The 27,374-nt window shown below is 43.5% G+C and overlaps 1 protein-coding gene across 5 annotated transcripts in view; it reads left to right on the top strand.

Moving 5' to 3' along the window:
- NETO1 (neuropilin and tolloid like 1) overlaps positions 1-27,374 on the top strand; it is a 1,259,189-nt gene that overhangs the window by 318,561 nt on the left and 913,254 nt on the right. For 4 of the 5 annotated variants that reach the window (XM_069620705.1, XM_069620706.1, XM_069620704.1 and 1 more), the window contains exons 5-6: positions 9,825-9,866; positions 9,984-10,111. In XM_069620705.1, the coding sequence (XP_069476806.1) occupies positions 9,825-9,866; positions 9,984-10,111 (170 nt within the window). Of the gene's footprint in view, positions 1-9,824; positions 9,867-9,944; positions 10,112-27,374 lie in introns of those variants that run through there. The other variant, XM_069620707.1, reaches the window with a different exon arrangement.

Here is a 27,374-nt window from a genome sequence, read left to right as displayed (position 1 = left end):
ACCAGGATGTCCTTTTTAAACTTCTTCCTACCAGATTTAGGGAAGAGAGCAGGATAGTCAATAGAGAAGCAGTTAGAGAAGATAGGAGAGACAGAGAGCACCACAGAGTAGGTGGGAGAGGAGGGAGGTGGAGGTATTGGAGGAGGACAATAGAGTAGGCAGACCGGGAGTGAGAGGCAGGACGTTGCACAATGGGACAGGATGACAACGCTCAGGCTTACGGAGCTAACATCATGCGCAGTTAAGACGGGAGAGAAGACACAGCGAATTTGAGAATCCTAAATAGGGGGAGAAAGGCCTAGGTTTCACAAAGCAATTTTAAATACGGTGACAGTGCATATTATAACAGGTGAAATCCCACCTAAATTTGAGTATGCTGAATAGAGGGAAAAAGGCCTAGGTTTCACAAAGCAATTTTAAATATGGTGACAGTGCATATTATAACAGGTGAAATAGCACCTAAATTTGAGAATCCTGAATAGAGGGAGAAAGGCCTAGGTTTCACAAAGCAATTTTAAATACGGAAACAGTACATATTATAACAGGTGAGATCACAACTAAGTTAGTGGGTCAACTAGGTGGACACAGTGGGCAGGAAGGCACAGATCGTTCAGCAGGGTGACAACTGGCGACAGGCGTCCCCTGCAGACACCTGCAGACACCACCAGGAGCCGGCAGTCAGGGAGGCGCCCTTTGCTTAGGGGCCGTTAGCCGAAGGGGGCTGCCGAGCAGAGGGCTGCCCAGAGACAGTCAGCTAAGAGCGCTAGGCAGCCAATCAGGGTGGGGAAGGGGCTGGCTGGGAGGTGGGAGGGAGAGGGAACACGGAAGTGGCTGAGGGGGTGGGAGGAGGGAGGGCAACGCCCTCAGAGCGTGAAGGGAACAACAACAAAAAAGGCAGAAATAAAATAAAATAAAACTATCAAAACAATTTACCATTTACTGCTAGGATGTTGTATTTTAGCCTCATGTCGAGAACTACATTTTAAATACTACTTAGGAATTTTAGAATATTGTCATGTGGTTTAATCTGGCAGTTTATTATTACTAAAAAAGAAATAACTGGAGACTGGCGACATTGCGTTTCTTAAAAGAATTCTTTCCAGATGACTCTAAAATAATCCACTGAAGTGGCCAATAGAGGGGTCCTGAAAAATCGAATATATACCATTGCACAGTATGGTGGTTATTTCTGAATGAGCTTTGATGAAATTCGTTTTTTTATACATATATGATGATGAATTCCTCTTAGAATCAATCAATTGTTGTTTTATCTGTATTATTTCTTGTGACTTTGTTTTATTTTTTTGCGATATGAACATTATTTGTATTTAGTGAAAAATTACTTGTTGAACTATAATATTAATAAAATAAGCAATAAACATAAAATAAAAGAATACACATGTTCAAGCACTTCTCCTTCCCAGACCCACTGCCCATTACCTATCTCTTAACACTCTGTCTAAGAAAGTCTTTACAACTTTGGTTTCCAGGAAAATTACTCCCTTGTCCTAGTATCTTGATCAACAGTTCAACACAACCAGGGGGAATGACTCCCTTCCCATGGCTTCTCTTTTACTTTGGTATCACGGTTAAACAACACCAGGGGGAAATACTCTTTTCCCCTGGCCTCTCTCTTACTTTTGTATCATAGTTCAACCAGGGGGAATGACACCCTTTCCCTGGCCACTCTCTAACTTTTAGGTTTCTCAGCAATATTGTTCATGAACTGGTAGGGTCCTTTACCCAGGGTTCCCCACTGTGACCCACTTGGTTGACTTTCTTGCCAAGTACTTCCACAAGGAAGATTATTTGTAATTGCCTTCTGTTTGGTGTGAGGGTTACTGACCTGTGTTTCTCTGCTTCTTTGATCTCACAGACTTGGTTTACTCTCCTGCCAAGTACTGCCACAACAAAGATGACTTGTGTCCTTTTCTTGATACGTGATCATACAGCAGCAGATTCTTAGAACTGGGATACGAGTTAGATGCCGTAAAGGTCCTTGAACCCATGAACACCAATGAAAATGAAGTTATTGGAAATCTTATTGAGTGTGTGAAGGAAGTCGGAGTTAGCACAGGAAACAATGGAGACACTAATATGCTACAGGAGAATCTATTGGGTGTTCTAAAATGGCCCATTGAATCTGCCACACAGAAGGGCCCTTGGTAATTGTTTGCCGGGAATACTCTGGGTTTTGGGCACCTAATGAGTGCAAAGGGATCCTTAGGTGGGCTACTGGAAAATGACATCTTCAAGCTGCAGTGACATGCTGGATTAACCCTTGTCCTAGAGTGTAGTGAGGGGCATGAAGAGCTAACACAAGTTGGAGACTTGGACATGAATCCGAGTAGCATCAGAATAGCCTGGACGCAGACGAGTGTTGTAAAAGCTGGTAACTACATAGCCGCGAACACAGAGATAAAGCTAAACTACCTAAAAGGCTTGACTGCAGATGAGATTGAAGCCTGTATAAAAAAAGATGTCGTCAGGCGTTGCCACTAAAAGGGGAATTTATGTCCACAATTCCAGGAAAAATAACAAATATTGTTATGATGGGAAGATCAGAGATGCAAAAAGAGAATTGAGAAGGGAAGTCTGAAAAATGTAAAAGGAATTTCTCCCCAGGCACCACACACATTAGGTAATACAGGTGATTAAAAACAGCTACAGGAGATGGGTTAAATGGTGGCGATCCTCCAGTAAAAACACCCAATGGCAGAACTTAGTAGCCATTGCTAAAAACTGAGACACAAGGAATATGTCACAATTGCTAGGAAGCACAAAAATTAAGAAAGCAAAACAAGTTACCAGTGTTATTGAGGTAGATGATTCGGCCAAATATATCACTAGCAATTTTAATCGCCCAGCTTAAATACAAAAGGAGATAAATAGTTCTAAACATAGCACTGACATACATCTTGACATACAGGTAATAAAATACAAAAAATGCCAAGCTAAAGGATACTCGAGCACTAAGACCAAATGGACTTGCTAATATTGTACTAAAGAAGGCTCTGGCAAACCGTGCAACATTGCTTCTGGTATTATACACAAAAGTGTGTGCTGAAGGTGACATCAAACACCTGGAGAAAGTCCACACAAAAGGTGTGAGCCTGTAATCTTCATACTACGAGCGATGCTAGATATTACAAGAAAAACCTTTGCATCACTAATCCTGGCTCAATTGACAAAAGGGGCAACCTCAATCAACTTACTAGACAAATTCAGAATGGGATTCAGATCAGGGTCCAGCACAACCCATCGCCTCGGACTCATGGATAAGCTAATATTGCAAACAAATGGCAAGGGCACTCCATATCTACACATTGCCATGATCAGATTTCAAGCAGCATTCAATACTGTCAAAAGAGATAGATTATGGTCAAAATTAGAAACATATGGATGCCCGGACAATATATTACAGGCAGTAGGCAGATTCTATGAGAACACCACTGTGCAGATGAGATTGGACATTGGGGGCTTCATCATCCTTCCCATCCACACCTCTAGAGGGGTGAAACAGGGATGCGTGCTGGTGCCCCTGCTGTTCAATATATATACTGCAGACCTCCCAGTTATACTGGGGAGCATGCAAAATTGCTGGCCCAAGATTCAAGGTGAAAGGGTTCTTTGTATTTCATATGCAGATGATTTGATTTTGTGCGATCAGACATTATGGGGTGCTAAAAGATATATGCTAGAATTACATAGGTGATCAAATATAAATGGCATGAACATAAATTACGAAAAAAACAAATATGACGCACTTTGTGCACAGAGAAATGAAAATTCCAAAAGTTACGATTTCAGGGAACAACATCGAGAATGTAAGGAACTTTAAATATCTAGGTATATAGATAATGACCAAGGGCAACTACTCCAGGATCATAGTTGAGAAACACAAAAAAGCAGTGGTGCTAACAGCCATGATAGCAAAATTCACTAGAGATTATTCAGGCTATAGCTTACAGGGTGTACTGCTGTCTTACAAAATGTGTTTGGTCTCGAGGCCTTGTGCATGCAAGACTTCACGTGGCTGAAGGTGATAGAGGGAAAGTTCTGGAGGCGGATCTTGGGCCTGGGCCCAAGTATATCAATAGAACTGATAAGATTGGAGTTGTGGCTTACTTATTTGCCTGCAGAGGTCCTAAAGAGAAGGTGCCTCTTATATATTAAATCTAGATGGGTCTAGGTGCCTGCTGTTAAAACTTTTGGGAGATGATACCAGTACTGATGACAAATATGTCAAGATGGTGAACACAACGTTTGGGGACATCGAATGGAGCCTTGATTGGGAATTTGACTACTATAAGTTAAAAAAATTAATTGGTAGTCAAACTACAAAGGTGGGATTGGGCAAAAAATTACACTCCATTGGAAAAGTTATGTTGAAACTCTAAATTTAATCCACACCTTCAAGGCTCCTCTAGGTTACCTGAAGTTGTGTTCATCACCGGCGCTGCACAGATTTATATTATTGTTAATAATACATAAGCTCCCGGTACTGTCAAATATGGGATTCGCACTTGCGATAGTGAAAGAGAACAGGACATGTGTGGCATTAGAGGCAAAGAGGAAACAGCCCGCCATGTTCTCACAGAATGCCGGAAAAATGTCCCTCTCTATATGATCATGTTGGGGTCCTTTGTGGGGAACTATGAAGATAAAAAGAGTGACCCATTTTGAGGTTACAGTTTGAATACAGGAAATAAATCCCTGCACATTGCACTTTATCATGTGTGGTTAAAGGTGGAGGTTTTATTAAGTGGATAGAGTAATTGAACTGTAAACATATTTGATGAGTTGTTACTTTTTAAGAAATGTCCCCAGGAAAGTGATAATTTTATTATATTACATTTAATACATGTTTAATATGTTTTAAAATTGATGATTTAGTACCATTTTATGACTTTAGCATAATCATTTTGTAAAATTGCAAATAATGTATATGACAACATGTGAAAAGTTTGTAAGAACTGAAGTACATTAAATACATTTTTTTTAAAGATATGTTTCCTTAGGCTTGGGGGTCAGGTATGTGCCCCTATTGGGGAACAATTACTTATGGTTCTCCCTTCTTCTCTCTAACTCAGGGGTTACATTCCATCCCATGAGTTCTGAATTTGTTCTTCTTGTGTGATTATGCATCAACTAAGACCTTCTTGTACTCCCACCAGCCACCCTCTTTACTATTGTACCTTCTGGGACTACTATGGCAGGCTTCGATCTGCCTCTAGGTCTGTCTTTGATCTGCTTGGGTCCATCGTGCCTTCCAGAGGTTTCTCCTTCACTGTGCGGCTCCGCCACTTCTATCTCTCTGCAGTACATAAACCCGTTGCAGACCGTTTGGTCCACCTCCCATGCATGGTTGAGTTATTGCTTCACCAAGGGTCTTCTGGCGTCAAATCCACTGGAGATGCTGTCTCCTTCATTACGGCATCCCTTACTGCAGCCGCTTGAATTAACCACTCTCAGCAGATTCCTGGTCCTCTGTACCTTCTGGGATGGCTGACTAACGTTTAAGTCATTGGTTGCTTTTTATCTCACACTGCCATGGATGACTATAATGCGCATCCAGGTTACATGGGGCGTTCTTTATGGCCCTGCACCTCCTCCTCCTTGTCCCAGTACTTGTCTGGTATACTCTCTTTGAGTAGTCCCTAATCTACTTCATCTGAGTATTTCTTAGAGTCACAGACATATAAAAGTACATGGGAGTACTGGGCAAAGTGTTAGGGCCTATGCGGTATGGAGGTGGTAGGGTGTTGGATGAGGGATGGTATACCACATTCCCCCAAGATGATCTCCCTTGTCCCGAAGGGGTAGGTCTCTTCGCATAAGATCCTCCATCTGAATACCACCCCCAAGGAGGACTATAGGGTAGCAGCCCCACCGCCCTGGACTCATTGGAAGTGACGACATTCCGGGATTCATCAGATATGCAACATGTTATCAAAAAAAGTTAATAATTCAAATGATAGTTATGCTGATGTGGCATTAGACGCAGAACATTTTTGTCACAGTGTTGAGTGGGATTACGATTTGAATCGCTCCAATGTCATTCGTTGGGCCCAAATGATGTCCTTTTAATTAAACTATGTTACTCGAATCAAAGAACATCAATCATTATGAGTGGACAATTATCCCCATAGTCTGCATTAAATAGAGGCACTTGTCAGGGATGTTCATTATCCCCCATTCTTTTCATTATATCCATTGGGCCCTTTCTTACGTTTATCTGACAATTCAGTTCCGAGCATATTATATAGCAAATTAGAATTTAAAATTACAGCATATGCAGATGGCATGTGAATTTTCATTAAAAATCCTAATATTAGCCTTACAAATCTATTAGGAATCATTCATTTATTTTCAGATGTTTGAGGTTTTAAACGTAATATGGAAAAAACAGAAATGTTACCTCTAAATTCACTCTGTGTGTCAAACATGAATGTATATGTTTGGACCTCAAATGGTGCCAAAACCACATTAAGTTTTTGGGTATTCACATCTCATCATCTAGGGAAAGATCCATTAGATCCTTTGTTGAATAGGATTAGGGACTCGATTGCCACCTGGTCTCTACTTTATTTCACCTGGTGGGGTAGACTTGAATCTATTAATAGGATGTTATCTCTGTCATCTTGTTTTATTACAAATGTTCTTTGTCCACTACCGCCCTCCTTTTTTTAATCTATAGACTCTATTTTAAGCAATTTTCTTTGGGGTACAAAAAAACAAAAAATAATCTCTCTAGTTAAATTGTTTAATTCTTATGAAAATTGAGGAGTTAGTTTCCCCAAATTCGAAATATTATAAGGCATTTGTACTCAAACAGGCTCAATGCTGGTTTTTGAAAAATGAATTGGTGGATATCCCTCTTTGGCAAGTCGCTACAAAAATAGCTGGCTCATCCAAATACTGTTGCTGATTTTGTGTTTCTGTTTATCAGTGTTAAATCTACTTATTCTAAATCAATGATGTTAACAATTTCAACAATTGAGGAATATCTCTTTGCACATATAGATAATCCCTCAAGCCTCCTATCACCATACCTATGGCATAACAGAAATATCAAAGTGAATGGTATATCATTATTATGGAAACGTTGGCTGAGTAAGTGTAATAGATATATATACCAGATTTTCCTGGGTCTTAATACCCTCCCCTTAAGCAAACTGGGAATTAGATTCTCTCTGTCACATGCAGAATGTCCTCAATATTGCAAACTCATGGACGCATATATTGATATTATATTTTAAGAATCATTTGTTAGTTCGATAACAATTGAAATTAAATATCTTGTATTAATATCGATATTCAGAGTATCACATTTGTATTAACTGATCGTACCAACTAAACCTATAGACAGCAAATGGCCAATTAAAGTACAATGGGAAATTGTCTGTAACAGGGTATTCCAAAGCTTGGAATGGTTATTTATTTGTATGAAAATTGAGCAAATATCTCCATCCACATATATGATCCAAACATGGTTATTCTTCTCCCACAGAGCCTACGTTGCTTCTTCTTGAAAGAAAACGTGTTAATGATAATACATCCTGGTCTTGTGATTCCAGTGTTGACTCTTTCAGACACATGGGGCCTCATTCCGAGATTGGAGGTAGTCATGGCGCTATTTGACCATGACTGCCTCCAATAACGGTACCGGCACCAGTCTCGTTCAATGGGGACTTGTCGGTGTAGTCCGACCTTTGCGGGAACGGTAAGTCCCCCTTGAAAAAACCATTCCCCATTCCCATTTGAGCCCCCATAGGGCTCAATGGGAATGGGGAAGTAGCTAATAACGGTACCGCAATTTGTGGTACCGTTATTAGCTCTGAAGTCCCTTAGCGGGTCCCATCCATAATGCCTGGTAAAACGAGGAATTGAAGGAAGGACCCGCTAAGGGAACTCGTAGTAGGGCGGTAAGGGATTACCAGCACCAGTCTCCTTAATGGTGCCCGGTATCCCTTACTGCCCTACTCGTAATGAGGCCCCATGATCTTAGATTGTTTTTTTGTTAAACAATTCTGGATTCTAGTCTGGAACTATTTAGCAGCCTCATTTAATACTGCTATTCCCCTCACTTTTGACAATATTTTATTGGGCAGTTTGTCCTTTATTCCTATGGCTATGGACTAGTCATTCATCTTGTAAGACCTGTTCATCGCAATCACAATTCATTATGTCAAATTGGAGAAATAAAAATCTAAATTGGTCGAACAATTGTTTGCACTAATGTATCACTTGGTGTTATGAACTATAGGTGTTTGCCACTATCATGTCTCCCCAGTTGTGTTCCTCCCCTCTTTGCACGCTGATCAACCTGTAATGTCCATGTAGTGTCACATTTTTATATAGTTATTGATTATTTCATAACATTTAGTTAAAATATCATAACTAGGTAGGTAGGTGCCTTTGCAAATAATATCCACATACTGTTATTCCAAACTATATACATTTGTGAGAATGCATGCTAATTTCTAACAATGTACCTGCCTTGATTTACTAACACCTTCTTAAGATATTCAGTACACTGTACAACTTGACATATTTGCATTATGTATATGTTCAATGAAATCAGTTAACAGAAAATGTTCGTTCATAGAGATGGTCCTTTCACTAGTCACTTCTACAAGAAATGTATTATAAAGAAATGCTTGTTCGGCAATGCACAGATGAACAGAGTGTATTGAAATACCTATAGGGAACACTAGAGCTTGAAATACTCCTAGTTGTTATGCTACATATTGGCTACCGTCAGGTCATTCACAAAGTGGAAGACCAGAAATTATAGTTTTCTTTTCTGAGTGGGTCGTCACTTTGGTAAAGGTCACCTGATTTCAAACACATGCTATTTACAAAAATTTAAATAATGATGAGCTTGGCACAGTAGAATATTTTCTTCTGCAGTAAGGGCAAAAAAAACAACTACGGGAACACATTTGAAAATTAAGGGATATCAGCTCTTGTGTTTGCTCTGTAGATCCTCTAAGCACGTTTACACGAACGTTGGTTTAAAACAGATGGGATATAGATTATGAAGATAATCCTTATTTACTCTAGTCCTTCTTTCCTGTGTACTAATCAACCACCTTTGAAGTATATGGCACCATGATGATGTTTTGCGTCAGGGTGGGAGATAGCTGCCAGACCTGGTGTGAACATGCCCCTCTTTTATAGACAGCCCAAATATGTCAGGCCCACAGTCATTTTTGGTGGGCAGTGATGCACCCAGCAAGGCAGACTTACCCAAAGTGTGCACTTTGCAACATTATAGAGATGGCATTACATAATATGACACATGTTGTTTTAATGTTTTTTGAGAATCAGTTTTGCAATATGCCTGGCACATTAATATGCACTGCGATAGTTTGGGTAACATGCCCAATACATAGAGGCTACAATGTAGGAGCAGTCAGAAAATGGGGAATCTATGTGTGTATTGCAGGATTTCAATGTTCTGCTGCGGATGTCTCAAGTAATGCTCTGCTACTATGGGTGATGCAGTGTTCCATTGCAATCCTTAAATCAATGAAATTAGCCAAATCCAAATCCACATCCACAAACACATTCAACTTGAATTGCTATTGTCTGCAAGGATCTGCTAATGCAGATGAGAGATCTTATGTGATCTCTTAGCTTGATCATCAATAACATGGCAATGTAATTTGAAACGGTTGTACAGATATTTTTTGATATTTAGCACGTTGCTATAAGACGCATCTAATGGCTTTACTTTCTGTTGAAATATGTTATGTGTGTTTCTTTGTCTGGTTTTATAATCAACATAAAGCCCTGTCTTTTTCATTACTTTCAAGATCCAGACTTTAAGGACATTGGTCTTCTGAAGGCGCTGCCAGGTTGGTATGCTTTACAATTATAAGAATATGGTTGTCTTTGAAAATGATGCACACACTAAATTGTGGTTGTTATTCAAGTTTGTGTGTCTTGCTTTTTCCTTTGCCACTGATGTCTAGCTTGTGAGTTTGAGATGGGAGGACCAGAAGGAATAATCGAATCGTTGCAGATTGTGAAGGAAGGCAAGGCCTCTGCATCAGAGGCAGTGGATTGCAAATGGTACATACGGGCACCTCCGCGTTCCAAGGTCAGTCATTATCCATAAACTGGTATGTCACTTAATTTACAAAAGTGGTCTTCACATTGTCCGTTGGCTTGATATACAGTACATTCTGTCTGCTGACGCATCCTTTGAAGTACCTGACAGGGTTCTCTGAGTAAACAATTATTGTGCTTTCTGTATTTAAAGTAATTTGTCATCTTGTAGTTAAAGAAGCTGTCATTGGTAAAAATAGCAGTATGGATAGGTTTCTATGCAAGCGCCTGTGCGCTCTATACAAAATCCCCTCAGAAATACTTTCTCATTGATTGCGATCCCTGGTTTTCTTTTCTTTTTAATAGTTAGATTTCGGAAAATGCAGTCGAAATTACTTGTATACTTGTTTGTGTGACTACAGCAAAACAATAGAGATGATGACTGGAAGGTTTAGAATTAATCTTAACCTCTGCCATTGCTTTGGACAACCCTCCATACAATCGTTCTTTGCCTGCCAAGCCATTACAAAAGGGGTATGGCCATATGCAAATCAGGCTCCTCCCACCCTAAAAGGGGCAGCCCAGCCCGAACGGCTTGGTCACATCCCTTCCGCCCAAGACCACAAGCATCCCCAAGCATGTTTCAACCGGGTTGGGCCTCATCAGTGAGGACTTGTATGCGTGTCCACCTGAGGTGTAATCTTTGGTACCTTTACCATTAAACAGCTTTATGTAAACGTTCAGGTTATTCGTTCTGGATATACTTTGGGCTTGTATCCATAATGTCACATATATATGTATATGTTAGCAGTGTTTAAATACATGTTCATGATATAACAGCAATGTGTTTCATTTGTATGCATACATTTGTGCTTTGAAATGAAAAATTCCATTACTCGTTTTTGATGAAATTCTTATGTGAGAAAATTGATACTGGTAAAAAAGGAGTTTGCAGTGGAAAAAGCATGTCTCATTTGACATGTGCATGAAAATAAAAAAATAAAAATGAATGGTTATTTAAAACGCTTAATCACAACAAGATTGACATCGCTATTTTACAATAGATAAAAAAGGGAGAGTGGCTTACTAAAGTTACTCAATATATTGCACCAGTTTCCAAAAAACGTACTTAATACTACACTTATAGAAGTTTTTACAGCAAAAGGACAATGCGATATTGTAAAAGAGCAATTTATATCAATATAATGGTCGCGTCATCAGTTCAACGTTGTTTTCTAGTAAGTATATATTCCCAAACAATAGTTTGACTGACCATTTGAAAATAAAATGGAACCTGTGCTCAGGTGTAGTGTTATTATATAATGAGGAATATTTTTTAGTGGATCCATTTTGTTAACTATTGCCTGAGAATATTATCTGACCAGTCCTGAGACGTCTGTACCCTACAAACTATCGCGCCTTGAAACAGTTGTGTATAGGCGCGTTATAAATGTCATATCATCTCATATCATATACATGACGAACTGTAGCTGATCTATTTCTAGTGGTGTCTTTTTTGAATGTATGTGCATCAGAGTCTTGACACCTACACAATCAGATTGCAATACTTGGTGGATAATGTTGCATCTATATTCTAGTCCACGTAATGCATTTTTAAATGAATATAATCAAGGAGGATTTTCACGACAAAGAGATAATTAAATTGGAAGGTAGGTAGCCACATTCAATGTTGCTTGATTAAATAATAATGTGGGCGATACCATTTTTAAAGTTATTGCATGAAAGTACTTTCAAGTCTGACTAAGATAAGAAGCATCTGATTGAAATGCAAGCTTTGAGAAGATATAGGACCTGATTTACAAAGCGTTTTCCAATGGGATTGCAGCATTCTGAAATGATTTTGTCAATCAGGCCCATATTGCCTTATTCCTTGAAAGAAAATAACGTTTTTTTTAAGAGCACTATGTTCAGAGTGATAAAAGGGTGGATATGTTTGGAAGATACGTGAAAATACAGTGGTGTTTTATTTTTCAGAACCACATGTCCCTACGACTATTGGGGAAGGATTAGTGATGAATCTAGAACATTACACTGTAATGGGATGAGCACAGAATTTACCAACGTAGTGCATGATAGATATGTTAAACAGTGAAACAAATGTACCTACAAGCTAGCAAAGATAATTCTACCGCATGCAATAAATATTACATGGGGTAGAATTCTCTTTGAATGTTTGCACCGGGAGTCATACTATCGCAGGGCAATATATTTGTCTTTTTCGTTATAGGAACATCATTTACCATCAAGCGTTCTACAGGTGATCTCCCTTTGCCATTGCATAATGCAGATATCTTTCTTTTGAAGAGGTGCTGCAGCCAAATGAGTGTGATGCATTTATATTGGTCTCTTTGGAAAAAGTCATATTGCCAAGGAAGCAATCGGCATAATGCTATACAAATATATTCTAGACCTAGACATGGGGCCAGCACATCTCCACATTGATGTGTAGTGTTCAAGGGAGTGGGATCAATAAGAAACACTGTAATATTTTTCCATCCAGACAATATGTCCTGCACTCAATGGCGCAGCTCTTTTTCATCAGGTTAGGTGTTTTTGTAAGATCTGTACACATGGAAGGAGGCAAGGTAATGAAACATGAAAATGCATCTCACTTTATGGAGAACAATGATGAGGATTCACAATATTGCATAGACGATCTGCCAATTAAGACATCACTGGTGGCTCAGTATCAAATGCAGATCAATCATCAAGTTTTTGAAAAGTACTAATGCACAGTACTTTAAGTTGTCGCAGTGATCAGTCAATAAGACAGGATATGACCTAAGCGTTTCTCCCTCCAGACAAGGCATGGATGGTGAGTAAACAGAGAACCCGATTTCCCTGCACAAGGTGACAAAGGGACAACTCTCCCCTCCTAAAATTCACGGTACATAATTATAATTGGCTTCCGTAAAATGTGAGGGTGAGTTTTCACCAGTGGTGGAAGTGTATGAAAAGAAGTAGTGGAACTATGTCCCCTACTGGCCTGCACCGCTCCCCACAGACCCCATCGCCACACCCACTCCCATGCACAATAAAATCCCCTAAAAACATGTGCCTGCTCTTTAAGGGAACGTCCTGTGCAGTGCAATGAAAGTGCAAGTTTCAACCTCTTCTTGCACTTTTATTTTAAAACGAAACCGTTCCGGAATGGTTTATTTTTAAAATAAAAGTATAGGAGCGGTAAAACTTAATTAAAAGAAGTAGAGGAGCACCGCTCCCGACCGCCCCCGCCCACTTTGACCACTGGTTTTCACAGCACTGTGGGTATACACAGTTCTTTCACAAAGTCATCTGCTTACCCACTGTGATTGGTAAACTCAAGCTTATTTTTGTAGAGCAATTGAAATGTTATTAGTGCAATGTGAAGACATTTAACAAGTTGTGTGGCAATCCATTGGATTTCGTGTACTAACATAAAGTGTTAATTTGTTAGTTTGCTTTCATTGCAGTGGTGTTTCAAGACAAACCATAAACGAGCCATGACAGAATGCCTGAAGAAATGTATTTTTATTCTTAAATGTGTCAATTTGCTCTAACGATTGGGGAACAGCAACCCATAAAGGTATTTGGTCAATCAATATTACATTCAAACCGTCCGGGCTAGGCCCTGGCCCAAATTTACAAAAAAAAGTGCCAAGTCCATGCAAAGCAGTTAGCGTGAGCATGAACATTGCAAGGACAAAAAGAATAGAGTGGGGAGCCGATTCATGGTATCAAATGCACACAGAAACCCTCAATGCAAAGAATAATGAGTAGCACCCGGCACGCCCCCAAAATGCCCCACAATAGAAACAGAGCATAGTGGCGTCTAACAACATTTACGCTGGACACGTGGAAAAAAGTAATAAAAGATTACTTACCAGTAATGACCGTTACTCGCACTCCACTCCTGCAACCAACAAGTCCTCATCCCAGCACCCCCACTAAACTGTGCCTAGTCCTCCTAACTTAAAGCAGCACCCACACACCCAGAATATATGTGCCTTGGCCCTCTAACTTAAAGCAGCACCTGAGTACCCAGAGAAAACTGCACTCAGCTTCCTAACTTAAAGCAGCACACGCATTCCCAAATGAAGCTGTACCTTTGCCCCCTAACTTAAAGCAGCACCCGGGTACCCCGACGGTACTGCTCTGTGGACTCCTAACTTAAAGCAGCACCCGCGTACCCTGACGAAACTGCACCTCAGCGACCTAGCTTAAATTAGCACCCACGTACCACAACAAAACTATGCCTTGGCACCCTCAAGTCTGCCCTCATCCCAGTACCCCAACTGACCTGTGGCCCAACCACCAAACCCAAGGCAGCACCCGCAAGTCTGCCCACATCCCAGCATCCCCACTGACCTGTGCCCCAACACACAAAAGTAAGACAGCACCCTCAGGTTTGCCATCGTCCTAGTACCCCCATTGTCCTGTGCTCCAACACCGAACCCAAGGCAGCACCTGCAAGTCTGCCCTCATCCCAGTACCACCATTGACCTGGGCCCCAACCCACAAACCCAATGCAGCACCCACAAGTCGGCCCTCATCCCAGTACCCCCATTGACCTGTGCCCCAACCCCAGAACCAAGGCAGCACCTGCAATTCCACTCTCGTCCCAGTACCAAAACTGACATGTGCCCCAAAACCCAAACCTAAGGAAGCACCCACAAATCTACCCTCATCCCAGTCCAATATGGTGCACCAACCCACCTCAACTACTCTGGTCTGGGTCCACCATGGAGCACACCTGCCAAACATCTTCCTCCAACATGAACACCTGAGAGCAGTGCCATTGAATCCAGGACCATAGCCTCTTCCATGGTGCCCTGTTGGATCATCACACTCAGCTGCACATAAACAGCCAATCATACTGTTACAGAAGCTTCACTTTGGTCCCTCGATGTACATGTGACATAATGCACATGTGTTTTGCGTAGCCCAATGTCCACAGTGTGGCTACATCCCTCCTCAACATCCACAATGCCAAAGAGTCATACCTGTGAATGGAGTGTGGGTGCATCCACATTTACAAGCAAGTGCCAAAGGGAAACGTAACATCAGTGGACAAGTAAGGAACACAACGTACACTAAACTGAAGCTTGAATAGTTAGTGGGTGGAGGTGAATGAGCTGTCACCAGATACAACAAACATCTAATCCATGTGGCACATGTGGCACAAAACATTTAGAAATAAGTACCCATTCCCAATGAAAGACCCCATACACCATCATGAAACATCTCACCCATCACCAAATGAATTCCTACATTGACATTATAAGACACACAAACAAAGTCACACAAACAATACTGAGACAAGTACACCAAACATGCAGTGCCCCTGCACAAGGAATGGAATTAGACAACCAGCCTTGCCACCTCCAGCGCTCTGATGGTCCCTCGCCTACGTGTGAAACTTATGTCCTCATGTCCAATGCAACCAAAGTAATGCCACCAGAGCAATGACAAACAACCCAAACATTACTTAACAGCCATGAACAGATTCATAAAATAAATTCCATGCCAACCACAGCATACATGTATCACACACCCATGCACGCCATGTACACAATTAGCCACCATGACTTTATTGCAAAGCTCAGAAGTAGGCAAGCAATGCATGTGCATGACAAAGATGTGAAACACATGAATCCCAAAACATGTCACATGGCCACATTGTCAGGTTCAGGATCCAACAATGTATCCCCAGTGTCGAGGGACACCTGGGCTCTCCTATCATGAAGAGACTTTCCTCCAGAGAGCACAGCCTGCAGGGTAACAAATAACACACAGGTGAAAAGGCCGGGCAACAGCAGAACGAAAGGGAGAAAAAAAATGCACAATGGTCAGACTCCTTAGTGTTCTGAGAATCACCAGTACACCAATAGGCCACCCTCTGGCAATTCCCAACTCTTACCTGTAGTTGTTGTTATGCAGATTCGTGACCTACTTGTACTACGCCAGCTGGGTTGAATCTTTGCAGGAAGAAGACTTCTCAGTACAGGGATCAGGTTCCAGTAGTCCGCCAGGAGATGATTCGAGATGATGATGAGGAAGAGCAGTAGAAACCTAACCCAGGAGGAACAAGGGTGCAACTAGATCATCCCTTAATGGAGGCAGCTGAAAATCTTGAAGTGTCCAAAATCCATAGAAGAATTCCTTGGGACCAGAGTTCAGTAAAGTTCCGAAAAGAGCACAAAGTTCCAGGAAGGAATAGAGTTCACTTGGATGATTCCAACAGTGGTGCAGGTACAGGAAATCATGCAGAGAGAAATGAAGGAATAGGGTTCCAAGGAAACATGAGCATTTAAGAAGCGCAGAAAAAAGGCAGAATGCAGAGGCAAACAGCCGGGGTGAAGAAAAGCTGGACCAAATCGCCAGACATAGTTACATGAGGAGGAGGAAGCCGTGGTCGAGGAAACAGAATGCCTAAGTCGAAGGTACCAGTTATCTGTCCAAAGGGAGAATGTGCCGGAGATCAGTGAGGGCTGTAGCAAGACGATACCAGTAGCGTAAGCCAGGAGGTAGGAAAACACAGGGAAATCAGGTAAGCAGTATCATAGGAAACAAAGGCACACGGACTGGAGCAATCTTGCCGGATATACACTATGGTTAAGGAGCGTCACCCGGCAACCTGCGCTCTGAACCTTCACTGACCGCCTTTCGGAAAACCCTGAAAACGACCCTGTTCATCTAACAATTACATGGCCTAGCCCTCATAATTGTATTGTATGATGTATTATGTGATATATCTGATCACAGGTCACTGCCTTACTGTAACCCAAGGCACAACCTGCTCACATTGTAACTAAGTCTTCCTTGCAAGTAACAGTGCCACAATGCCCCTGGGCTGCCTGCGCGCTATATAAATTTAATAAATAAATAAAATAAATAACCTCGCAACAGATAAATATGGTTGCTTCCGGATACTGTTAGCTACATGATGACGTGGCACTCTGCACAGGATTCGGGTGCAAAGGGAGCTGGGAACTGAATTCCTTTGCAACTGTCGGAGTGATCTTTGGGCCAAATGCCAGGGTAGATGCCAGCCTTTCTGAGAGTTGTTGCTCACTGTTGGTCTGTTCCGCATGTGCGGACAGTGCACAACACACATCTACAACAGACCGCATATATTTATCAAACATGGATGCAAAATACTAAACATCACACACACAACGCAGGCACACATGTCCTCCAGCAAGGAGCACAGTAAAAAATGACCCAGAGTGTGCCCCTAACCCACATGACAGCCAAAGCACATATTCATTTTGAGAATGTGGCCAAATGAAAGGTGCACATGGACAAAGAGAAAGCAAACGGTTATTAAAATGTAAAACAAGAAACCTACAACTAAAGAACTATTTACATGAGTCAGCGGACTACTACATTGGGATCTCCAGCAATGCTTCAGCCAAGGCCAATTCCCCCTCCAGCTGTGCCAGTTGTGGGAAGGCCTCCGTTGTTGCTTGGATGGCTTACAGGGTTTACATCATCTGAGATTCCGTCTCCTCCACTACTCTGCAAGACTCCCCCAGGATGGAAGCCTGCACCCACACCATCCTCTCTTCCAACTCAGCCCTGGCTATTGCCGCATCACATTCCTGCTGACTCTTTATAGTGTCCACCTGGGCTGACTCCAGAGCATGCAGGCACTGTTGTGCTTCCTGCCTCACTTGTGCCATGGTTGTGCTTGCTTGCCTCCTCCTACTGCCAAGGCCCTCCAGGATTTGCCCCTTACTTTCTCCATCTCCTTCTGCCTGGAATTGTATGTCAAGTGCAGGTACTACCTCTGACTGGATGACAGTCTGTGTCTGGGGAGTACAGCACCTGCACTGCCTTCAAGTGCCTGGTGTATCTCCACAACCTGTTCCCCTGAAGGATTCTGGGCAGGCTCAGTGACCGTCTCATCAGCCATTATCCCGAATGGACAATGGTGGGACAGTTGCAGAGGAGGCCAGTGTGGTACCGTGCATGGAGGCCTTAGTGTTGGATGACTGGTGCACAGATGAGGAGGGGGCCGTAGCAGTGGCCAGCACAGAGAGACCAGCAGAAAGAAGTGTTGTTGCTAATTGTGCCAAGAGGCAGGCCATCTGCACCTGATGCTCTACAAGGCACCCATCAGCAGGGGCAGCACCTCATCCATGGTGGTTACATCAGCTGAAGTGCGGCCTCAGTCTGGGTGGAGGCATTGTTGAAGGTGGGTAGCGATGCAGCAGATGGCCCTGGGACAGGAGGTTGTGATGAACCACCACGGTGGACTGCACATCCTCCTGCGTTAGGGCTAGGTGTGAAGCTTGCACACACCCCTTGCTACCTCCACCTGACACTGTGGGCAGGCTGCAATTGCCTCCTCCTTCTTCTCTTCCTCTACGAACCCTGATACCTCCAAATAGGTCTTCATGGTTTGGGGCCTCTGTTTGGCAATGTCACCACCACCCTGCCCCACCGCTGCTGAGGTGTCCATAACAACAAAGGAATACTGGGATTCACCCTCAGCAGCACTGTACGATGTATAGGACACTGCCCAGTCACATCACCCTCATAAGAGGTGGAGACAATGGGGCATGGCAGGGTTCTGCACCCTGGTCTGGAGGCCTTGTCTCTTGGTGTCAGGACTACAGCACAGCTTTCACCCTCTTTGCCACCCACAACTACTGTGGAAAAGGGAACAAAGAACATAGGGTCAATCAACAGTGTCAAAGCATGTTTATTATATTCAAGAGTAACAGTAGCATACAGTCAGCATGAGTCAACCAAGCTCTGCCACACATGCACAGGCCCATGTCCTGCAATCAGAATGAATACAGTCACACAAGTTTTGGAAACATGACAAGTCACATTGACGAGACATACACATGTAAACCCTGCACATTGATGTGTAGACACATACACATTACAAGAGCTAATTCCATTTTACAATACCAATGCTGCAGTGACCCAAGTGTATCCTGCATGCAGGGCCATGGAAAAAGCACCTGGCTACATTTGTCTGTAGCACCATAGGCACATCTCCATCCAGCCACATCTAGCAAGATGCCCCCTGTCAGTCTGACATAAACACATGCAACACGTACATGCACCAATTACTGAGGATCTATTGGACATGCACGCCCTTGCAAATGCGAAGACAGAGGTTGTTAGGGGATTCACTGTGCATTTCCTGACATGCACAGAGATTGGTATTTTTTGGGAGGAGCATGCAGGTTTTTTGCCCAGGTTTATGGGTATCTTGCCCTAACTACACCGTAAGTGGGTGGGCTCAGTGGAGACGGAGAGGACAAGCAATGAGAAGAGGACAGAAGAAGTGTCCACCTGCCAAATGTGGTGGTGAGCCTACAAGTGCCCCTGTACCACCATAGTCCACTAGGGGTAAGAGGGGCTAGCCTGCAGAGCAGGAAGAGACAGCACCCCATGAAGAGGCATAGGCCAATGACAAGGGCCACCAAGGAAGAAGTGCTTTTGCGATAAGGAACTGACAATGCTCACTCATTATGTCGATCAACACCATGTCGACCTGTACACGTGGGCTGGAATTATCCTTCCTGTGACCTAGCGGTGGAGGATGCCGCAGGTGGTTACAAACCACATCTATACCTATGGTGTGCAGAGGCATACTGTGGAAGAGGGCCACAGGAAGATGGGATCTCATGCGATGAACCAAGGAGAAGCCTCTGCCTAGGTTACTGCAGGTAGATCAACAAATGTGGACAAGCTGACTCTTTTTGAAGAGGTCATCAGTGGACTCATAAGCAGTGTGCAGGTGGTTGGCATGGGAGCCGTGGACACCTATGCAGCCACATCAGGTGAGTGCCATGCGTGCATTTCAAATGTGCTTACATCTATTCATGACATGCTGTCAAATGTTGTGGTGCAGTTTGCTCGGGTACTTCTCACCCATCCATGGTTACTGTACTAATGCTACCATGGTCACTTGCATCACATGTTGTGAATTCCAGGAGGTGGATGCTTGATGTCCTTGTGCCTCAACATTGATTTCATAATACACATCACTGTATACAGAATGTTACTGCTATGCCAATCCACCTTGTGTGGCAATGGCATGCAAGACACATCTCATTGGACATGCACACAGTCTTATGCTTGTGGATAGTGCAGTGTGCACACAAATTATGTTCCCCATGGAATTACAGAAATGTATGGATGATGCCAGAGACATCCATTCACTGGCCCTGGCTTCCAGCCAACATTTATTAGTGACAATGTCATTACAAAGACGTTTGATGGTGTGTCCATGACAGGAGTTGCAGTGGCTGGCCAAGAGATGTTTGAGTGATGTACATTCTCCATTTGGAGTGTCAGTGGTTCAGTTGCTATGCAAGTGGTGTGAGAAATCAGAAGGTGCCTCACCCACTAGTCCCCATGGAGCTGTCATCCAAGTGGCCAGGACACGACCAGCGTTTTTGGATCTAGTTCCTGGGGGTGGAACAGTGTGGGAGGATCACTTGGATGAGGGGTCTCCAGGGATGAGGGGTCTCCAGGCAGTGGGAGTGGGATACTGGATGATGAGATCCCTTTCCCTGTAATACCTTTACCCCTTCCTACCAGGTAGGATACTTAGGAACTTAACCCCCACTTTCACAACACAAACACTTTCTCACGGACAGCCCGCTATGAGAGAAAACAGACTAATACCAGACCCTATACCTGACGTGTCCCAATACAATCGTCAGGCAGGGTCAGGTAATTACTGACCACCACGCATACCTGACTTCCATTACACTTCCCCACATAGATAAAAGATGTAGCACGAGAGCACAATCCGAGTGAGGCAAAGCACAAAAGAAAACAGCAGTTCCAAGATGGCAGTTTAACATGCGGAAAAAGACAGAAAAACCGAAGGGGATCATAAGGAGGGATGTTCCCTTGACCTTTAGGACAAGGAACCATTACTTTCATGAAGCCTTGAGAATAGAAAGCATAATACCAGTAAACCGGGCTGAGGAATCCTGCATTGTGTCAGAGGTACCCGGGGCCATCCTGCGTCAATAATCAAGGTGGGGAAAATCACCAGCTGCCGTGCTACAGACCTTGGCTCCAACAACAAAGCAGCATCAGTGAAATCAACAGAGCGAGTGAATTGGGGAGACAGATACAAGACTTTTCTGTGTTGAAGCCAAGGTTGCAAGTGTCAACATTGTATCGCAAGTGCTGGAATGAAGATTGTATGAAACGCATGTGATAACCAACAGGAGTAAAGTTGAACTCCAAATTGGTGATTAAACTTTGAAACCGAAATATACAATACCTTTGACAGAGTGGTCCAGCACTGCGTGCATGCTCAATCGAAGGTCTCTGTAAGGTATTTAGCTGGGATTTCAAAAAAGTGAAAGCGTGGGAAAGGATTGTGAATCGAAGTGGTTCTGCAACGAGTCAAATTACATCCTGTGCACAATCAAAAGTCTTCAATGTTGATACAGTAAAGAAAGTTGATGACAAAGTAGAGAAATTTGGGCAGAACCCGACGGAGGGATATCAATCGAAAGCTGTGTTAAAGCAAGTTTGTATTACAATAGACAAATTGGTCCGAGCCCAGCAGAGGGAGACTGATTGAAGATTTTGTGTTAGAACAGATCTGAAACCGGCAGATGGGCATCCGGGGTGATCCGCGCATCACCCGAGAAAATTGATACATTGAAATCCTAAGAAAATGTAGTATATGTGAAAATACAAACTTTGTGTTAAAGTGGATCTGAGCCCAGCAGAGTGGAATCCAAGGTGAACAGTAAATCACCTGAGAAAAGTGTGAGTAGGAGAACCCTGGAAGGAAAGGAACTTTATCATTTGTTTGTTGCTTAAGGCCCGCTGAAAGATGAAACTGTTTTGGAAAGAGACTTTGGCACCACAGAAGGCCATGATGTTGAAGTTTTGAACTGCACCCTTGTTCTAGAGAAGCCAGACAGTGCTAAGCTCGAACGTTCTCACTTATCCTGTGCTGAAAATGTGGGGAAGGGAAGCCAACGGCTTGAATATCCTGACATATCTTTTCTTGAAAACTTTTCTATTGCATAACATTGTTTCCCACCCTATTTGTATATAGAGGTAATGATTGGCAATAGGGTTATTAGCAGAGGCCCTTTTATTTTGACAAGACACCACTAGGACTGCATTATTATTATTTGATGGTCGAAGCTTGCTCCCATCTTTAAATTTAGGATTAGATAGGGTTTTTTTAAACCCGATTGAAGTTCAATAAACACCCTTGGACTGTGGACACTTGTGTCTGTCTTTCTGTTGATACTATGCCTTCCTTACAGTGCACACTGGTCATGTCCATGTCACCCTCTCCTAACACATGGTCGAGATGCATGTGTGTGTTTAGATATCCACGTACCCGGCCTAGGGCAATGTGGTGAAGGGGATAATGAGGCTTATGGCAACACATATGCCTGCATGCAGGTTTGGTCAACAGAGGTAGGGATGATACTTCAACATGTTGAATGTAGACAGGGTTAAAGTAGAGTAGAGGCTCAGCAATATGCACAAACCTCCATCCATCCACCGGTAGAACTACCACTCTCATACATGTTTGTATGTATGATCCCCTACTCCTTCAAACCTGGGCATGATGCCAGGCGTAATATGCACCTACAAGACTGCACAAGACATTGAATGTCAGTAACCTCTGCTTTTCAAGTTACAGTGTTCCCATTTCAATATGTGATGTATGTGTGGTGGGACATTTGTGTCTGCTTGCATTGTAATTGACGAATCAGGGCTTGCAAAATCTCCTTGTCCCCATTCATAGAGATGCAGTGCAGGAAAGACAAAAAGAGGAATGGATCAAGAAGTCCTGCATGGCAAAGGGAAACTTGACAGATATGGGTCCTCATTACGAGTTTGGAGGCAGCCATGGAGCTATTAGCTCCATGGCTGCCTCCAAACCAGGCTCCATTACCGGGTTCCTTCAATGGGGACTTACCGGGTCATTCTGACATAGGAAGACCCGGTAAGTCCTCCTTGCAGGAACCATTCCCCATTCCCATTTGAGCCCCCATAGGGCTCAATGGGAATGGGGAGGGAGGTAACAAAGGACACATTACAAGTGTCCCGTTATTACCTCCCTCATACCCTCGCGAACCCGGAAAAGATGTCTGGTTTTACCAGACGTCTGATCCGGGTCCCGCAAAGGGAACCTCGTAATTGGTCCTGACAGAATGAAGGGGGCCGGTCCTGTACCGGCCCCCTTCATTCCATCAGCGCCAGGGTCGTAATGAGGCCAATGGTCTACCAGCATGCAGTGCTCTGCCCACAATGCCTTTGAGCTTTGGCCTCTCAGAGGGCCAGGGCCCTGGCTGGGGTGCAGGAGTAGTGCTGCTGAGTTAGGGGGCTGCTGCCCTGCATTAGAGGCTGGGGCATAATGGCTGGGGCAGCACCCCCAGATGCCAGGGTCTCTGGCTGGGACATCATATGATTTGATATAGCATTCATAACGCACGATTCTTCGAGCGTTGCCCTCCGTGGAGGGCTGGGGCTCCCAACAGTCTCACTGAGCCCCAGTAGCTATTCCCTTGGACTGACATTCTGCCGATGCTTCTGCCAAGGCCAACTGATCTGCCAGGTTGACCAGAAAGGGAAAATAGTGCTTTACAGCTATTCCACACTCCCACGGGTGCCTCCAGAGTGGGTGACTGTTTCCTGTGCACCCTGCAGTAGAGCAGGAGGAGGAAGGTTGGAGACCACCATGGCACCCCCAACCAGCAGTGCCTTTGACAAAAGCTTGGCTCAGAGGATGACTTTTAATAGACTGCAGCGATGTAGCTGCTCTGCTACTTTTGAAACAATGTCCCAGATACAGGTCGTCTACGAATGATTTTGCTCCAGGTTCCCTACTAACATGTGGTGCACTATGGGTGAGAGAGGTGCCCCCCTTCTGTCCACACTTAAGTCTTGAGGTAAGTGGATCTACGCAACAGGCGAGTGGACGGCAATCCAAGGCCAACTGAGGCTCCACAATGCTGTGGTTTCATTACAGTTTAGGGGGTATTCTGACTTATATGCATAGTCATACTTCCGCAGATGGTAGCTTTACCCCATTGGCTACTCAGCCATGCACGTGTACCAAATGTCTGAAGTGGTGCCTCTCGTAGTGAGCAGAATTACTATTGCAACATCACAACATCAGTAGGGTAAAGCTAACCTGTCTCACAATGGTCTAAACTCAGCTCAAGTTCTCTTTTAGTGGGTGAACAATCCAATGAATGCTGAATTCTGCTTCACAATGATAGGAAGAGCCGACATTGAAGGATCAACAAGTGACGTTGCAATGAGCCTTGCTGTCACAAATCAGTTATCTCTGTGGTAATTTTTAGGTTACCTCCTGTTTGATAACCAAAAAGTCAAAAGGACTGTGAGGCCCTACTTTCACGGTCTGTATTCATACTGAAAATCACGATCAAGCAAGCCTTTGCCCTTCTGCTCTGCAGCAGTTTTCTGTCGTCCCTCAGCTTGCCTTAGGATACCAGCATTATCGTTTGACAGATGTACCGGACAAGTCCAACTCCCCACCTGCCAATGTCCCTAGGGCGGGATGCTCCCTGCGGGCAACAGGCGTTAGTAGCCAGAAGCGAGAACCCCACGGGGCTCGCCTTACCTGCCTCACCAGGTAAGTTAAACAAATTATAAGAGTAGTGGTTTTCACTGGTGGCCCGAAGACCTGCCACTTATCCTACACCTCTCATGTCTCTTCACAGTGGCAGACTAGAGTCAAGTGAAACACAATGTTATTTCCCTGCTGATTCTGCCAAGCCTGTCATCCATTAATTTGCATCACTAATAAGGTAACGAGGCATTTGGCTATTTTTGTATGACCAAAGTGGCCCATTCCGGGTGAATGAGCTGCCCATCAGCTGACATTGTATTGCTTTTTAGAAGCTGAGAGCAGAATCATATGCATACTCCAAATCATGCTAAAGGCATACCAGGTGAAGTACACACACCACATGAACGTAGATGTTATAATAAATCACTTGAGACACTTCCTAACAATATTATTATCTAACACAATATATCTAACTTCACTAACAATTGCACAGGCAATTTTTCCCTGATGTCTATAATAATGGAGGGCATGCACCCACGGTCCAACAGCACTATCCAGATCCCTCAAAATAATCAATTTAGGAGTCAGTTTCAAGAAAGCATGGTTCACCGGCATGGTTATCCCGCAACAGCTATAACCACCATTATTTAACTCCAGACTTCAGAGCTCATCACAAGTCCTACGTCCAGAAAGCATCCCTGGAGCACTCAATCTGATTCATGAATCTTAACCACACTTTGGAAGACTTTCATGCTGACCTGGCACTAACACACCATTAGCACACCATACTTACATATTCCATATGAGCCTCACCCAAGCTCAACAAACACATAGGAGGCGCTACCCCCGTAATAACCTAATGGAATATCCACATCCATACCATAAAGAGCTGGAGGCGCTACCCCCATACTGAACACCCTCACATGCATCAAGAATACACGTTTTGAAGATAGATCGCTGACACTTTACCGTACCATAGATGTTAAAAACTAAACATTTAACATTAGGAATACCCCCTACATGATACTAGATGTAATATGCCACAGTCCAAACTTGTAGTCCTGAATCAAAATGTTCATGCAGTATCCTTGCAACATGACCTGCAAAGCCTCAAGGTAGTTAAGATTAGTTATATACCACGCGATACCCCCTAATCACATATACCAAACATTGTAATTGCTAAGAGTCCATGTCATTTTCCATTACCTAAAGCTTCAAATCCTCAAATAGTTGAATTAAAGACATCTCTCCTCAATCAACCATCCATCCGGACAACCATAAGCAACTCATCCTCATTCAACATAACCAGTTCACAATTCGATTAATTAATAAAAGGCAAGAGAATCTCAATACTTCACATTATAATCCAGAAGCTCTCTATGTTGCCTATTTGTACACAGAATACACGCCGAAGACAAACCGACCACTGTTTACCAAAAAGGATACACATTTCATGTTCCATCCCAACTATTCAATGTTACGACAGCACCCATCAGCTTCCGATGCTACTTGGATCAGTCCCGGAGCGTAAAAGTTCCATTCCCTAAGAAGGCTGCCATAAGAAGGCTGCTCATTGGAACCGCATACCAATCCACGCTGTAATCAGAAGCCTTCCTTTTAGAGAGGCAATGCTTGTACAAAAAGTGTTGTTAATGGGGGTAGCACCTCCAGCCATCAGTATGGATGTGAAATGGTATGTCACAGGGCATTTGGGAGACAGTGTCACATGTTCGGGTGTCCTGGGGTAGCGCCTCTGGTACGATATGGGTGTGATTTCTTTTGAGGTCACACATGATTTAGCAGCATACGGTGGATTGTGGTGGTAGCGCCACCACTTCAGGGTGGAAGTGTCTTGAATTATTGAGATGCATGGTGAGGCCAAGTATGTTTGTGCATGGTGGTAGCGCCACCATTTCAGTGGGGGCGTGACTATGTTCATAGTCATGCAGGGTTAATAGCTATTCTGAGTGGTAGTAACTCCATCCAGACAAGGTGCGACTGTGACTACAGTCATGCATGGGTTATAGCTATTGTGCTGGGCGGTAGCGCCCCCAGTTAGTCGGGGTTTGACTGTGATTACAGTCACGCATGGGTAAAGAGGTATGTGTGCGGGTGGTAGCGCCCCTGGTGTTTGTAGGAGCATGTCTGTGGTGATGGGCATGCAAGGTCACACATGTATTTCTATCTTGTGGTCGTGTACCACTAACATTTTCCTTTTATTGCGCGCAGGCAGTTGTTTCTGGCTGCACTGCGTGCCCATTGAAGACTCGCTCCACCTTTCAGGGTCCAGAGTGTGCCAGTATTTAGTTGTTGGTCTCGGTGTTCCTGGCCAGTGCACTGGGATAAGATGAGAGTCAGAGCGTTTCAGCACATGTGGTGTGCCTGCCCTGGTCATATGAGTCCGTGTGAATGGGGTGTGGTATGAGTGGAGGTGTGTCCCGTGGTGTTTTGTGTGTTGTTGGTAAGTGCGAGGAGGGGAGGTGTGTTGTGTAATGTCTGGTGTGTGTAGTGTGTTAAAGTAAAGGGGGGGTGTGTTGTGTATGGCTTGCATGGGTGCGCAGGAATGTTGTGATGTCATGTGGAGGGTTGATGTCTGAGTGTTGGAATGTGTGAGTGAAGGTTCCAGCCTTGGTCAGTTGGTGAACTTCCTGCCTGGATGATGGGCTGCCAGTGTCAATGTCCTAATTGTAACTTAAATGTAACTTAAATTACTGAGTGTAAAGATACCTGTGAAGCTGTTAATAAACCTGGC

Source organism: Ambystoma mexicanum, chromosome 5q, assembly GCF_040938575.1.
Source record: "Ambystoma mexicanum isolate Mex_15411 chromosome 5q, UKY_AmexF1_1, whole genome shotgun sequence".
NCBI lineage: Eukaryota > Metazoa > Chordata > Amphibia > Caudata > Ambystomatidae > Ambystoma > Ambystoma mexicanum.
The sequence above is the reverse complement of the archived record's forward strand: the minus strand, read 5'-3'. Positions and strand labels throughout refer to the sequence as shown.